This window comes from Sprattus sprattus (assembly GCF_963457725.1).
Source record: "Sprattus sprattus genome assembly, chromosome: 11".
Lineage (NCBI taxonomy): Eukaryota > Metazoa > Chordata > Actinopteri > Clupeiformes > Clupeidae > Sprattus > Sprattus sprattus.
Window position 1 is genome coordinate 27,614,961 of NC_137909.1, and position 16,142 is coordinate 27,631,102.

Consider the following 16,142-nt stretch of genomic DNA (forward strand, 5'->3'; position numbering starts at 1 on the left):
CGGAGGATCAGAGGACGCAGAGCAGCCACGGGACAATAAACGCTCACAGTCTGACATTTCCGAAAACAGATAGAAAAACAATGTGATGACGGAGTTGCGTGGTTCATGCCATGAATTTCCCCAGATCAGGGCACAGAACAAACGTCCAGTGAGCTATAAAAAAATAAATAAGCCAAACAAAGAGGTCTTCATGGCAAGAGACACAGAGCTGCTCTACACTGCATTTCTTAAGGACTCAGAATCGACAAGCAAGAACAGTCCATCTCCTCTTCCTCCACAGTTTACAGGCACTCTCTTCTTAAGACTTATCATCTACTGCTCAGCATACACACACACACACACACACACACACACAGTATACCATGTTAATAGATGTCAGCAGATCTAAACCTTATCCTATAGGGATCAAGGGATCTCCTTTCAGCTAAAGTCTTGGAAACAGCCCTGACACTTTCTGAAAAGAACCCTAGGACTAATACTACAACCAAGACTTAGACTAAGACTATTCTTCTTTAAACATTTTCCATGACTAGAACCAAGACTAAGACTAGACTTTTCTTCCGTAACCATCTCCCATGAAAAGAACCAAGATTAAGACTAGACTATTCTCCTGGCAACATCTCATGACTAGAACCAAGATTAAGACTAGACTCTTCTTCTGGCAACATCTCCCATGACTATAACCAAGACTAAGACTAGACATTTCTTCTGTAAACATCTCCCATGACTAGAACCAAGACTAAGACTAGACTTTTCTTCTGTAAACATCTCCCATGACTAGGCCCTTACAGCTCGGAAGCTTTGCTGTTCATTACGGGACACATTAACTAGACAATGACGCTGCACACACAGATAAAATACAAAACTGTTTTATTAAAGCATTATTTGAGTGGGTATAAAGAACATCTCCACATGACCCAGTAATGACCTCATACATCCATGTTCACATAGTTGAGAGTTATGCATATCCAGTGTGATTTCAAACAGGTAATACAGAAAGGTGTTACTACACTTAGAAGAAGATGAATGGACTGCATGGTCTGCCACCCTGTCAGGGAATAGTTCAAGGTGAGAACATGGAGCTGGTTGTCCTGGGTTACTGCATTGGCATCACTGAACCGGCTCTTCAACAGTGTGAACTGTGCATCTGTTCATTAAAGATGATCATTTGGCATTTTCACTCTGATATATATTCATTTTCAGACACATATATATGGTTTATACAGATCGAGTTCACTGCTTTGTTTTGGCTCATTGTATGAGAACTTCTAAACATTCTGTAAAATTCACAATTTGTATGAAGTATAAAAATAACACAGGAAAAAATCATATGTATCAATAAAAGAAAACAGAAATGCAATATGGTCACAAAAATCAGATTATGATCAATAAAATCAACAATGGACAGACGTTTGGTACAGATATAACAAAGTATAGTAAAATGCATAAAGGTGCAATATGATGGCAAACCAGGAGGACATTAACCCATAAATGACTGGTCTGAACTGCCATTTAAGTTTAATCTCCTTCGACATTCAGAGTTCAAATGGCTTTACTGAGCCCTCCTGCCCCAACCAAGCCTCACGCTTCCTGCACTTTTAAAGAACTGCTGCCTCCTCAGCGTGAGGCAAAGCTTCCTCTACACAGACATAAGCCAGCCATCTGCGGAGGGGACACCTCAGCATCCCAGACCTCACACAAACACTGATGGGAGAGTAATGTCTTCAGAAGGTCACAGATCTGTTCCACTCACTGGCATACCTCACTGTGAGGTAATAGTCTAGTCTTACCATCCGATAGCAAATCACATCACTATTACCATCACCACCAACCAGCACAGAAGCACATGAAGAGTGAGGCCATTTGGTGGAGTGCTCTCTCGCTCTCTCTCTCGCTCTCCCTCTCTCTCTCTCTCTTTCTCTATTCATGTCCATATGAAGAATGACAAACAAGACCAATAAGGCAAAATGAAAAAAAATAAAAACTGTAAACACACATAATAACAATCTTTTTGAACCAAAACGTGGTATGCCTTTGAATGGCATTTAGCGCTTAAGAACACGGTCACATTTTCCCCAAGCATGACTGTCTGCACGTCACCCATTGGACTGCTGTTCCATTCATTCCGGATCAATCCATCCATCAGACTGCTGTAGCCATGAAAGCCGATGCACCATTGAATATCATGCTGGGCAAGCGGGACAAAAAGCCTTCCTTTGTGTATTATTCCTAACCATGTCCAGCGGACTCAAGCAACATGACAACTGATTCCATTTACCACATTCACATTCATGTCACACACACACATACAACCAGTTCCTCATAATTTGCTACATTCCGTAAAATTAAATTGAATTATACCGACATTTCACATCAAATTCTTATTATGTTTGGCATTGATATAATGGCATGACTAAATCAAAGGAGCGCCTGTAACAGAAAGACTAAAGATCTGCTTTAGCGTCTCACTCTCACTCTAAAACTGAACTCTGAACTTTGAACTCTGGCCACTCAGGCAAGGCCAGAGGGAAGCCTTATGTATCTCACTTGTAAGAGCGCTGCTATTCTTATAGGACTGGACTCAAAGAAAACGTATAAACACTGAGGAAAGCCTCATTTGTTTCGCTTGTAAGAGCAATGCTATTCTTAATGGACTGGACTCAAACAAAACAAATAAACACTGGCTGTCTTGACTTCTGTGTTCACTTTGCAAGACCAGTGCTTTGCACAGCTTACGATACAGGCATGATCCCAACATTCTTTGGGGATTTTACAATCAGAGGAGACAGGGCACCATACCAAACTGTTTGTATGGCTAATGCAGTATAATGACGAGAATTAAACTTGACATTTGCAAAATAAAGATTTCTATGAGGTTGGTCATATTATAACAACGAAATGATACATTCCGCCTACTTGTATTGAAAGACCTTATAGACAGCTGGCACAATCATAATGTGTTTGTCTTTGCAAATTATATTAACAATAAAAATAATATTAATAAAGTAAGCATAATAACAGTATAGTAGGAATAATATAGCAAACACGTGATCAAACATGACACTTTAGCATTAGCAATGCTCTTGAGCTCTTGTCATGTTCAGCATTGGCATGAAGTTGCATACTGCATGGTTATTGGCACATTCCCAGCTTAAAAGTTTTAACCATAGATATTCAAACAAACAAACAACAGTTAAATGGACTTTACACAACACTATATTTATAAAACACTTATATAATATGAGATAAAGCCAAATTAATTGTATACATTGTTAAATGCTAATTTAACTAAACTTCAACTTAATGGTTTGAACGAAATCATCTTGCAAGCTATTGCTAACAATGAAGATTCAAGACCAGTTGTAGTCACTGGAATATGAAGTAAGTGTTATCTGTACAAAAACTGGCAAATACCAGTGATTAAGTGCTGAAGATTAACAGACTAAGTGGATTTTAGTTTTTCCCAAAACTGGGTGTGCAGAGGGGAAAACCCCACTCTTGTAAATGTTCTGGCAATGAAATGGCAAAAACCTTTAAAAACGTTTTAACAACACAGAAGGGAACGCTAAGATTGAACCAACAGGCTCAGCAGAGTGCTGTGAAACATTCTAACTCTGACTGCATTCTCTGATGTGTACACATGTTCTAAGTGGATTGTCACTCTTAGGGGCTGGACAGGATTCACACAGCGTAGAGTTTAGCTGTACATGTGCTTGCCTCTGTTCGACATGTTCAACAAATAACAGAAGGTGTCTCTTAAAGAGACTTTGATCAAACCATTATAGCAGCATGGCCAGCTCCTGATACCCTGGCCAATCACACGTAGGTCTGATCAGTTTTTTTTAACAAATGGGATGGCTTTTTGGAACACAGTCACTTGAACCTTCGCTCTCAACAGTCGGGGTAGAAGCTCACCTCCGCCCCCTGCAGGAGAGACTTCTGGTCGGAGGCGGACATCCTGCTCAGCACGTCGGCGGAGATGGAGTAGCTGCTCCCCGACTTCTCCTCGAACCAGCTGTCGAGCGGGCGCTTGCCGTCAAAGTTGGCGACGGGCGGGCCGTTGACGGCGAGGGTGAGCAGGTCGTTGATCTGCTCCAGCGCGAGTCGCGAGCGACTGTTCCGGCGCAGCTTCTGCAGCGAGCCGCGGCCCTTGTCGCAGTAGGTCGAGGAGCTAGGCAGCACGCGCACCACCTGCAGGAGCTGATGCAGCAGCGGGAAGCGCTGCCGGTGCCTGCAGATGTGGCCCACCACCTCCCTGAAGCCGCTCGTGCTGAAGTAGTCGGCCTTCAGGTCCCTCCACTCCAGCGCCAGGCTGCCGCGCGCGTCCAGGCGCTCGTGCGGCGTCTCGCACCCCACAGAGGGGATGGTCTCCAGGTGGTCGAAGATCAGGAGGATCTCCTCCTCGCCGAACGCCTGCAGGTCGTCCCTGCCACGGGGCCAGGTGGCAAGGTCCAGCACCTGGCAGGCCTTCACCACGGGCCGGCTCTGCGGGTCGAACCTCTGGGCGAGGACGCTCTGGCTCTTCTGGCAGATCTTCTCGCGGATGGACTGGAACTTGGACTCGGCCACGCGCAGGTTCTTCAGGTCCACGCCGTTGAAGCTCTCGCGGAAGTTCTCCTCGAACTCCTGCAGGTATTCGCCGGGCGCGTCCACCAGCTGGCCGATCTCCTGGATGGCCTCCTCGATCCTGGCGTCCACCTGCGACACCAGCAGGTAGTCGCCCTGGAAGACGAAGGCGAGGCGAGAGAGCACCGCGATCACGTCCAGCAGGAAGTAGATCAGCTTGACGGACTGGTAGTCCATGAGGAACTGCAGCAGCGCCAGAGCGATGGCGGCCGAGTCGGCCCTCTGCGTCTGGCCGCTGATGTCCTTCAGGTGAGCCACCACCTCCAGGTAGTCCTTGATCAGCGCGTTCAGGACGTTGGGCTCGCCGATGATCCAGCGCACGGCCCGGATGTCCCCGAGGAACTCGGCCTCCTCGCAGAGCGTGGGCGCGGTGGCGCGGAGCTCCAGCAGCATGCGGGGCGAGTAGCGGTAGAAGCCCAGCAGCTGCTTCAGGTTGCTCTCGAGCTCCTCCAGGCAGCACAGCTCCTTCCCACTGATGGCGTCCAGCACCTCCAGCTGGGGTCGGTGGACCATGACGGGCAGACACAGCACCCAGGGCGCCGCCTTACGCAGGCTGACGTAGATGTTGGCCCGGAGGCTGGAGGGGATGTTCGCTCCGTCGATCCCCAGCCCCACCAGGAGCTTCTCCTGCAGCCGGAGCCCCACAACGGCGAAGGCGCGGTCCACGGCCTGGACGTAGCCCTCCGCGCCGGCGCCCCCCGCCAGCCTCTGCAGGGATAGGAACTCGGTTGCCGGGGCGCCCTCGCTGGTCAGGAACTGCACGTACACGGCCACGGTGTCGGCCAGCTGGTCCTCGTGCTGACCGTCCATGATGACGCTGAGGAACGGGGACAGGCGCAGCCGCTCGGCCAGGTCCTCCTTGAAGGCCCGTGCGATGTGGTGGACGAGGATCTGGCAGTCGCCCTCATTCATGTACTGGTCCACCACCTTCAGCTCGCACTTCTTCAGCAGCTCCGCCAGGGGTCGGAGGTCAGAGAAGGGCCGGCCCTCGATGGCCAGGTGGTACGCGGCGTTGAAGAGCAGCATCATGTTGCGGCACATTTCCTCCGTCTTCTCGGGATGCATACGCAGCTTGTAGAGCTGCAGACACTTCTTGTGCAGGTTGCTCTGGCTGTGGAGCTTGATGGTGTGGATCTTGAACTGCTTGGAGCCGATGATGAAGGCGGAGGTGCGAGACGATTGGACGGTGTACTGCCGACACACGTGGCACCACATCTCGTTCAGGGTCGGCGAGTAGCGCAGGAACCAGAACTTCTTCAGCCACTCCTGCTTGAAGCGCCGGATCCGGCGACCCGGCCCAACCGACAGCTTGGTGGTGTCGTCTACGGCGACGATGAGGTCGGCAGAGAAGGATTCGTCGGCGGAGTCGACGTCTGGGTCATCCTCCTCCATCGCCACTGGGACAGGAGTTAGGGCCTCCGCCACTGCAAACACACACACACACATACACAGACACACACACACAATCTTTTTTAAATGTGCTATTTTTTAAACATTAGGTTACAGTTACACACTGATATTTCTGAGGTGAAACTAAAAAAAGAGTGACAGTTGGTTATGGTTAGAATGGCAGGTACCCAAATGACCTCTTGCAGATGCAGAAATCAGCTGAGGTACATTGACAGTTAAAGCACATGTTCTTTTCAAATAGCCAATGAACTAAGAGCAGTAAAAGCACGTTTTCTTTTCAAATAGCCAATGAACTGAGAGCAGCTAAAGCATGTGTTCTTTTCAAATAGCCAATGAACTGAGAGCAGTTAAAGCATATGTTCTTTTCAAATAGCCAATGAACTGAGAGCAGCTAAAGCATGTGTTCTTTTCAAATAGCCAATGAACTGAGAGCAGTTAAAGCATGTGTTCTTTTCAAATAGCCAATGAAATGAGAGCCCAAGGTGAAGTAGCCACGGATACAGAATTTAATTGTGCAGTTAAAATTAACAGAGGATCAAGTTTATACAGTTTTAACATGACAGAACACAGATCAACAGCAAATAGAAAATATCTGAAATATCTGAGCACTGAAGCATTATATATACACTATACATTAGCTACAAACAATACAAATAACTGTACTGACAACTGCAGTAATCTACCAACATACAGTAAAACCAAAGAGACCAGTAGGTTTATTAAAGGTAATGAGATAAAATCTTTGTTGAAGTCCAGAAATACAGATGGAAAAAGATTAAACTGAACATTGCTGAAAAATATAATCCATTATTTATAGAAGCCACCAGGACAACTGTCTGTGAAGCAAAGAAGAAATTAAGGAATGAGAAGAGCACCTCATTACTGATTGCTGGGTAAGTGTAAGGTTAATGTTGGTCTTAGAGTTGGTCTTAGTGTTGGGCTTAGACTTGGGTTTAGTGTTGGGTTGGGTGTTGGGTTGAGTGTTGGGTTGAGTGTTGGGTTGGGTGTTGAATGCAGTGTTGGGTTGAGTGTTGAATGCAGTGTTGGGTTGAGTGTTGAATGCAGTGTTGGGTTGAGTGTTGAATGCAGTGTTGGGTTGGGTGTTGAATGCAGTGTTGGGTTGAGTGTTGAATGCAGTGTTGGGTTGAGTGTTGAATGCAGTGTTGGGTTGAGTGTTGAATGCAGTGTTGGGCTGAATGTTGAATGCAGTGTTGGGTTGAGTGTTGAATGCAGTGTTGGGTTGGGTGTTGAATGCAGTGTTGGGTTGAGTGTTGGGTTGAGTGTTGAATGCAGTGTTGGGCTGAGTGTTAAATGCAGTGTTGGGGTGAGTGTTAATCTGAATGTTGAATGCAGTGTTGGGCTGAGTGTTGAGCTGAGTGTTGAATGCAGTGTTGGGGTGAGTGTTAATCTGAATGTTGAATGCAGTGTTGGGCTGAGTGTTAATCTGAGTGTTGAATGCAGTGTTGGGCTGAGTGTTAATATGAGTGTTGAATGCAGTGTTGGGCTGAGTGTTAATCTGAGTGTTGAATGCAGTGTTGCTTGTGGGCTTGGCCACTAACCTGTCAGGTCATTCCCACAGTGATGCCCAGGATGGGCTGCTGGCTCCGCCCTCTCCTCTCCCCTCAGGCGCTGTAGCTCCGCCTCCAGCTCGCGGATCCTCCGCCTCAGCTTCACGCAGTTGGTGCAGAAGGAGGTGGAGGCGTCCCCCTCCTCCGTCTTCAGACAGCTCAGGTCAAACCCCCCCTCCTTGGAATCCAGCTCCAGCGGGGGCAGAGCGGAGCCGGGGGGGGAGTGGCGGACGTGAGGGCTGGCATGACCACCGCGGGTCTTCCTCAGGGAGAAGGGGCTGTTCAGGGGGTTCTCCTCACTCGGCGAAGCCTCCAGAGACGCCTCCAGAACGTCTTTGAAGATGAGGTCGATCTTCTTCCTCTTGGGCTGAGGCTGGCCGTCCCCTTCCTCCGCGCTGTGCTTGGTCAGGCCTCTGCGGCCGTGCAGCGCAGATCTGAGCACCGGACCTTTGCTTTCGTCTGGGTTCTGAGCTACCGGCCCTTTATTGTCGTCTGGGTTCTGAGCTGGTTCCTCAGATTTCACAGCCCCTGCACAGTAAGAGGGACGTGATGTTTATAAATCATCCTGAGCAAAGGCAAGGACAAGATGTCTCTCATCAATATGAATCTCTGCTTACATAAAAACAAACAAGAATGGTGACAAAGTTTGATAATGAGACAACTGACAACACTCACCTTCATCACCTTGCTCAGGAAGCTTTCTTCTGTGTAGCTGATTTAAATGTAAACTGTCCTGCTAAGCGACATTTCTAGGAACTAGGATGAAATACTGAGCTAGATTAAAGGCATCAGACTTAATGGCTTGAAAGTGATGGTCTACACAGCTACACTGATGGGCCACAGTGGCGTATTTTAAAAAATGAAACAAAATGAAATTTTGATCACGCCATCTGCACTTATACAGGATCTCATATACGCTTAACTGGACCAGCTAGTTGTCAAACTGTAAGGATGCTTCACCTCTGGCCATAGACAGAGCTATGCCTGAACTTGTGTCTCTAGAGTCTTACATCAAACATGTTGATGAAACACAGAGGGGACTGGCTGAGACGATCAGTCGTTATTACATTATCAGTTGTTATAATATAATTCTCATATTATTGATATTTGTTATATTGATAGTTATTAAATGATTGGCAATCATCAACTGATCGGTAGTAGTTGCATTATTGATAGTTTGTCATTTTTATGATAGTAATAACATGATCAGTAGTTGGTAGTTGGTGCATTATTATTGGTAGTTGGTGCATTATGGGTAGTTATTACACGGACGGAAGTTAATTTATTACTGATAGGTATGACATCACTTATAGTTATGACATCACTGATAGCTATTGGATTATCTGTAGTTGTTACATCATTGGCTGCTACAGGGCCGACCAGTGCAGTCAGCTGCTCAGACTCATGTAGGTGTGAAGTGTAAATGTCCTTTAGCAGCTCAGACTCATGAAGGTGTGAAATGTAAACGTCCTTTAGCAGCTCAGACTCATGAAGGTGTGAAATGTAAACGTCCTTTAGCAGCTCAGACTCATGTAGGTGTGAAATGTAAACGTCCTTTAGCAGCTCAGACTCATGTAGGGGTGAAATGTAAACGTCCTTTAACTGCTCAGACTCATGTATGTGTGAAATGTAAACATCCATCAGACTTTCTTCATTTCACTGCACAGGCATAGAGGCATGACATTTCCAGACCAGACACAGTCCCAATGTCCAAATTAAGGCAATGACAGTCACAAGCACAAGGGTTTGCAGTCGTAACTACAGTAATACATACTACAAGTTGCATGGGCTTATGTGATAATCACTGTGTTTTTATCAACGTAGACAAATACCAACACTTTCATTCAGAAATGCAAGGACAATCATCTGAGTTAAGGAATCAAAACATCACTGTCTGCAAAAGGAGGCGCTGTCTTACCAGAATCCAGGTTCCGGATGATTCTGTCCTGTGATACGCCCTGCAGCCTCTTCAGGTAGTCCTCGCTGTACCAGACGCGTAGACGCTCCCCCGACCCCAGCGGACGGCACACGCGGAAGTAGATGTGTTCCCCGTGCTGGAAGGCACTCAGATTCTGCTCATCTCCGTCGGACGAACTCCGGACGAACCTGCCACCAACGGAGTAGAGCAATGTAACAACAGTCATTACTCTTGCTCACGGCATTCCTGATGTCAGTGCCACTTTAATAGAACCATTCCAGCAAAGGATTCCAACACTAAAGCCACTAAAATCCCTAGTCCTATCTGCTGAGTCATATTTACGCCTCTAATTAGATTCCAACTTGCTGGGTCATATTACCGCTGTAATTAGATTCCTACTTGCTGAGTCATATTTACTGTAGTAATTAGATCAGAGCACTGTTCACATCACTGATTCCTGAAACATCTCTGGACTGAAAATATACCACTGAGGCTGTCTACTACAAGGGACCGAGCAGAATCTACTTCTTGGAGAAGCTTAGGTCCTTTAATATGTGGAGCAATAGGTTGCAGATCTTCTACCAGTCTGTTCTGGCAAGTGCAATTTTCTTTGCAGCCATCTGTTAAAGCAGCAGCATCAGAGCCAGAAACACTAAGAAACTGAACAAGATGATAAAGAAGGCTGGCTCTGTGCTGGGGACTGCTCTGTGCTGGGGACTGCTCTGTGCTGGGGACTACTCTGTGCTGGGGACTACTCTGTGCTGGGGACTACTCTGTGCTGGGGACTGCTCTGTGCTGGGGACTGCTCTGTGCTGGGGACTACTCTGTGCTGGGGCCTACTCTGTGCTGGGGACTGCTCTGTGCTGGGGACTACTCTGTGCTGGGGACTACTCTGTGCTGGGGACTACTCTGTGCTGGGGACTACTCTGTGCTGGGGACTGCTCTGTGCTGGGGACTACTCTGTGCTGGGGACTACTCTGTGCTGGGGACTGCTCTGTCCTGGGGACTGCTCTGTGCTGGGGACTGATCTGTGCTGGGGACTGCTCTGTGCTGGGGACTACTCTGTGCTGGGGACTACTCTGTGCTGGGACTACTCTGTGCTGGGGACTGCTCTGCGGTGGGGACTGCTCTGTGCTGGGGACTGCTCTGTGCTGGGGACTGATCTGGAGCCCCTAGAGTTGGTCGTGGAGAGGAGGATATTGCACAACCTGCTCCACATAATGGACAACACTTCTCATCCCATGCACGACCTACTGGTCAGATAGCAAAGTGTTTTCAGTGCGTGGCTCCTTGGGACCCCGAGATGCTACCCGACTCTGTGGTGTCTGGGGTCTTTGGAAATGTTCTCTGATCATTCGCCTCACTATGGCTGCTGACAAAATAACCTTGTGTCCTCTTCCAGGCTGCTTCATGATTGTTTTTAAATGACAGCACTTATATCTATATTTTTTATATTTATATGGGCATTTGAAGGCGAGCAGCTGTTTTCTTGATTGTAACCATTCCCTGATTGGAGCAACTCAACACACATTTGCCTTATTGCAATGGAATGCTCTTGAATCGTTCCCCCCTTGAATCGTATAATATATATTATAACATGGTTATGGATGGCCAAGTGTAAATATATACACACACCTCATCCAGTTGGCTTTAGATTCATCACTGCCATCAATGCATTTATATGTGTTCTTGTCGACGACCTGAAAAGAAAACACAGTGTGGGAGGTCATCCATTTCAAAGCCCTGCTACAACTTCAGTTGTCACGATGTACTGAATTCATAAATAAACAATATGTTTTCTGTGTCCCACATGCATATTTTATATTTTTTTCATAATCCACATTCCCTTTGTCCCTTATCTAGTGTGGGCCTGACCCTAACCCTGCACCTACCATCCAACAGGAGGAGCCAGACAACTGGTTGTGGGACACCATCTCGCCCTGGTAAGGGCCGAACAGCGCCCCCTTGGGGATGTCCTCGTCCATGCAGCAAACGTCCACTTCGCCCCCCTCCCGCACCAGCTCGATGCCCGAGGGCACGGTCAGCGCTGCGCGGTTACACACCCCCACATCCACGGGAGTGTCCGGCACAAACACGGGGGGGCCGTGGGACGGACACTCCTCCAGAAAGAACTCCTTACATTCTTCACAGACTACACACACACAGAAACACACACACACACACACACACAAATAGAGAAATAGATTAAGTGGAAATGGAGATCTAAACTCATTGCAGATGGTGGACCATATTCCACGTAAATGGTGAACTAGAGTCATTATAAATTGTGAACTTTATTCAGTGAGAAAAGGAAGCTTCTTACACCAGAAATCGACACCCTGTTGATTCTCTGAGGTACAGCGCTCATGGTCCACTTTCAGCTTCTTGCTCGGTTCTTCTAAAGAGTTTTCCCTGATGGTGCTGTAGAGGAACATCACATCATTGACTGCACACAACACGTCATCGGACTCGCACATCCTTACTGAACTGCCTACAGAGGCGCTTCATCAAACACTCTTCACTCACACTTCACAGACTCTCTGTAGATGTCTCACCTTGTGGTGGAGTCCATGTCTTTCTCTGGAGATGGGCCAGAGCCGAAGGTGGTGGTGTCAGTCATGTCGGGGATACCCTGGGTCAGTTAGTTCATCATCTCTGCTGAGGGAGTAGGCTAAAGTGATAATCTCTTTCACTCGTACACACAAATGTGTTGTATTGTTTTGCACTGTTGTATTGTTTTGTGTTGTGTTGTATATTTTGAGTATTATGTGTAAGCACAGTGAGAGCCACTGCACCATGACAAATTCCATGTGCAAACTAACTTGGCCAATAAAATCTAATTATGATTATGATTATGACACATAAAACACATTACCACACACTCATATATGGAGAGACAGACTAACATAATGTACATGTCACTGCCTGAAATCGTAGTTTGGAGCGATCCCAAGCAAGTAATGAAGCCCTTTCAACTTCTGAATGGAAAGGTAAACTTGGGGTAACCTCAGTATTCACCTCAGTTAAAAACAAGAGGGTCCTTCTCACTCCCAGAAACAGATTGTGATTGGACATGAAAATCCCCCCAGGTTTGCTCTGTTCCTATACACACAGGAAGTACTTGTAGGAATTTTAACATGTTTCAGTGCCTAGCAATGCTCTTCACAAATTAACGTCAGCCTATTGCAGAGACACCGCAGAAGATTACAGTAGCCTACTTAGAGGCTCCATATTAAACGCTGACATGATATTTGGTGCAAAAGATATTAAGCTCTGCAGCCGAGTAAGTCTGGCACCCTCTGTAGCCGTGCATCGCGATGCTGCTGACTCTCTCTAAAAAAAAATCGACATCCAAAACATTTGCACTGCAAATCTGAATCACGATAGGTCTTTCTTATCAAAAACTAGTCTGTGATTGGTCCTTATTACCGTCACTCAGAGCAGACCGTATATTACATTGACGACAAGCTCGAAGCGAAACAAATGGGGCAACAATGATCCTAAAAAGCAAACTTGCATTTCACCTCGAAAGTTTGTTGTTGCCGTGAAACAATCAGCAAACTCCGCAATGGATATGAATCTGTCAAGAGTGGTAATGAACCATTGACAGCTGCGCGTCAACATAAAATTTCCTCGATTCCAGTCTGCAGGCAATTGGCAATTTGCCTAACGCTTTCGGAAGCCATTTTCATTGGCCACATTGGCTAGTAAGACAAGCTCACCTTCTGTCGAGTCCGCAGTCCGTCGGGGGGTCTGTGCAGGACTTTCTAATGCACGACCTCAGAGCTTTGCGCTCGGTCAATCCGGCCGGTGACGCAATGGCAATGTTTGGTTTTACTAGTCCAGGGCGATGTAAAGTTTATCATTTCAAATTATTGTAACGAGTCAGCTGCTTCTCTCTGCTTTGACCACCATCTTTTTATTACAGGAAATGACATGGAAAACGGAAGAAAGCAACTTGAGTGTAAAACCGCGGAGTTATGATGGATGGAGGATAAATTCGGTTTGAAACCTCCCAGCATCTCAAGGTTTAACTGGCTTTGGGAGGCTACATATAGCTGACAGGTCTCACGTAAGCTGCACCCTGCAACAGATAGACATAAACTTATTGGGTTGCAGGGTGGGCAAGTTCACCCCGACCCAAGTGACAGTCTGAGGGCGCGCTTATTTATATCAGGCTACAGATCTCACAAACTCGTGAAACCTGCAGATTGCTTTCAGATGAGGAAAAATGTCAGTCCAGGTGAGCAGAGTAAAATCCATTTAATTTTGGCACGAAAAAGTGACTTTTTCAAGTAAATGCAGAACGAAATTTCGAACTTGTTTGTGGTGGGCTATCGGTACAGAACTACCACTGGTATGATCTCAAATGACATTCCGAGCCAGTGCAGCCATACAGATCCCAGTAGTAGAGAAAGTGATCTATCATGGGCATTGCGGTTACACATTACACATCAGGACAGGCCGAAAAGACCACAACACGAAAACAGTCAGACTTCATTTTAACAATTTATTAACAAAATGATAAAATAAATAAATACAAATTGATCAAATGCTCCTAATATCAACTTCTTCCCACGTTCCCTACAGTATTTCCTAAACACTGCATACAAATAACTTATCACAGAGAACAGGAGAGGTCAGAAACCCGGCGGTTCACTCACAATGTCAGGCCAATGCTAAACAAAGAAAAAAAAAAAGATCTGTAACAGAAACAAGTCAAAAAATAATCACACTTCTTATCTCTTTTTAAAATCATGAAAAAATACAAACAATTTTACAAATATTCAGATCGTGTAATAAACAAGTTTACACGTAGTTCAGCACACCAGGTGAGCCACGTTGTGTAATTCATATCGCTACTATGCATCCCCATCCGTGTTGAAACAAAATGGAAGAATTTTCAGAATCATTTTTTTTTTTCCTTTCTTCTTTTTTGCACACTTTACATGAGAAGTCCTCCAATTGTGTGTACTGCAGACGAGGTAACGCACGCTCTCAGGTTGTACAACAGTGGGGGCGTCGACAGTATTACAACAAGATCAGATGAAATGCATCAAGAATACTAGAAGGCCACAATAAATGACATACATGTAAATAAAGAAGGTGTGGAATGTAGTTCGATATGCCATTTTAAAAAGTAAATAAGTGAAGTCATGTAATGCACAGACGAGGAAGGGAGGGCTACTCTCCCAGAAGGCAAGAGAGGAAACGCTCAGGAGAAAAACTACAACTACTGCAGCTCGTGAATGCACCATTCTCTCACCCCTACCCCAGGGATGACGTATCACGTGACGATGGCTTGTAAGCAAAAGCATACAATTAACAGTGCCTCAAGAAACTAGTCAACTGATATGTATTTAAAATGCATATAAAAGGCATCTAATACCAAAAGAAAAAGAAAGAAAAAAAAAGCACATTTGCAATCTCTTTGGGTATACTGGTGTCATTACAAATTAAATGTTAAATGGAATGCGTGGTTTCTTTTTTTACTTGGAATTTCCTTTAAAAACACAACAAATGTACTCAACAATACCAGACGCAAGACCACCCCTCCCCCTCTACCACCCCCACTCACACTGACATTCAGCTCTGAGTGTCACCAAAGGCAGACCCGAGAGTCCTGCGCCCGGACACAGACCCCACAGAGTCAGGCGCCCGCGCACAGACCCCTGGGTCCACTCCTTCTTACAGAACCCTGGGTCGACTCCTTCTTACAGAACCCTGGGTCGACTGGGTCCCACAGAACCCTGGGTCTACTCCTTTCTTACAGAACCCTGGGTCGACTCCGTCCCACAGAACCCTGGGTTGACTTGTTCCCACAGACCACTTCACAGTTTATGGCATTCAGACGATTCCGGCATGAGGATAGGCAAAAGGAGTTAGTTTCCAGCCTTGTGGCTCCAGAGATGCAATGTCCCAAATGTTTTTGTTCGTTGTAATAATCATAATGCTATAGGAGAGATTAAGTCTGTTTTTAACATTTTTAGATTTGGCATTATACTGCCAGAATGTGAACAGAGAAAAATTAAATTTTGCATAAAGCGTTACAAAAAAAAGAACTTAAGTAAAAATGCATATTTAAAAACAACAGAAACCTGAAACGAATATCTATAAAACATTTGCATAAAAAAAGGCATGCTCTCTGAGGGTCCTGATTGGACAGAAGAAGCTCCCGGTATAACAGGCTCATCCAATCAGGGAGCAGTTTCATTTGATCCTTCCAAGCCTGAATTCACCTGATTCCAAATCATAGTTTCTCCAAAATAAATGACTGAGTACACAAAGCGTGAAAATGAAGGCTGACACAGGAGCACTGATATGTTTCAGAACCACAGATATATACGCCACAGGACTGCAGATGGGCGGGGCGGGGAGAGGATCTCAGCTCTGGGAACCTGAGGGTGAGATGGGATTAAACTCCCTGATCTGAGTCTGGGATCACTGATGGACTCCGCTTTGAGGGGGAGACAAACTAAAATACCTGGGGTATAAAAAGTGCATAAATGAGGGTCAATATCTACATGAATTACATCAAAGTGGTTTCCACTTTTTTTAAAAAAGGTTCACATTTGTCAATATGATTTTGATCTTGCAAATTGAAGAGATGGTGGCTTAAG

General features: G+C 46.0%; 1 protein-coding gene across 3 annotated transcripts; it reads right to left on the minus strand.

Moving 5' to 3' along the window:
• Positions 1–895: 895 nt before the first annotated feature.
• Positions 896–13,422, minus strand: prdm11 (PR domain containing 11). 3 transcript variants are annotated; one of them, XM_080846992.1, is made up of 8 exons: positions 13,245–13,422; positions 12,078–12,177; positions 11,846–11,943; positions 11,415–11,674; positions 11,158–11,222; positions 9,523–9,710; positions 7,596–8,132; positions 896–6,050 (listed from the first exon to the last, which is right to left on the minus strand). In XM_080846992.1, the coding sequence occupies exons 2-8, from the start codon at positions 12,140–12,142 to the stop codon at positions 3,892–3,894; spliced, it is 3,372 nt and encodes a 1,123-aa protein (XP_080703118.1). In that variant the 5' UTR covers positions 12,143–12,177; positions 13,245–13,422; the 3' UTR covers positions 896–3,891. The 3 variants fall into 3 exon arrangements, with proteins under 3 accessions (XP_080703118.1, XP_080703117.1, XP_080703119.1); XM_080846991.1 differs by having other exon boundaries at positions 12,078–12,180; XM_080846993.1 differs by lacking the exon at positions 7,596–8,132 and having other exon boundaries at positions 12,078–12,180.
• Positions 13,423–16,142: the final 2,720 nt, after the last annotated feature.

Coding starts and splice junctions, on each gene's coding strand:
- prdm11 (XM_080846992.1), bottom strand. CDS start 12,142: ATGACTGACACCACCACCTTCGGCTCTGGCCCATCTCCAGAGAAAGAC. Junction 11,223..11,414: donor CTGGCTCCTCCTGTTGGATG/GTAGGTGCAGGG, acceptor TTTTCTTTTCAG/GTCGTCGACAAGAACACATA. Junction 6,051..7,595: donor CTGTGGGAATGACCTGACAG/GTTAGTGGCCAA, acceptor GTGTGTTTGCAG/TGGCGGAGGCCCTAACTCCT.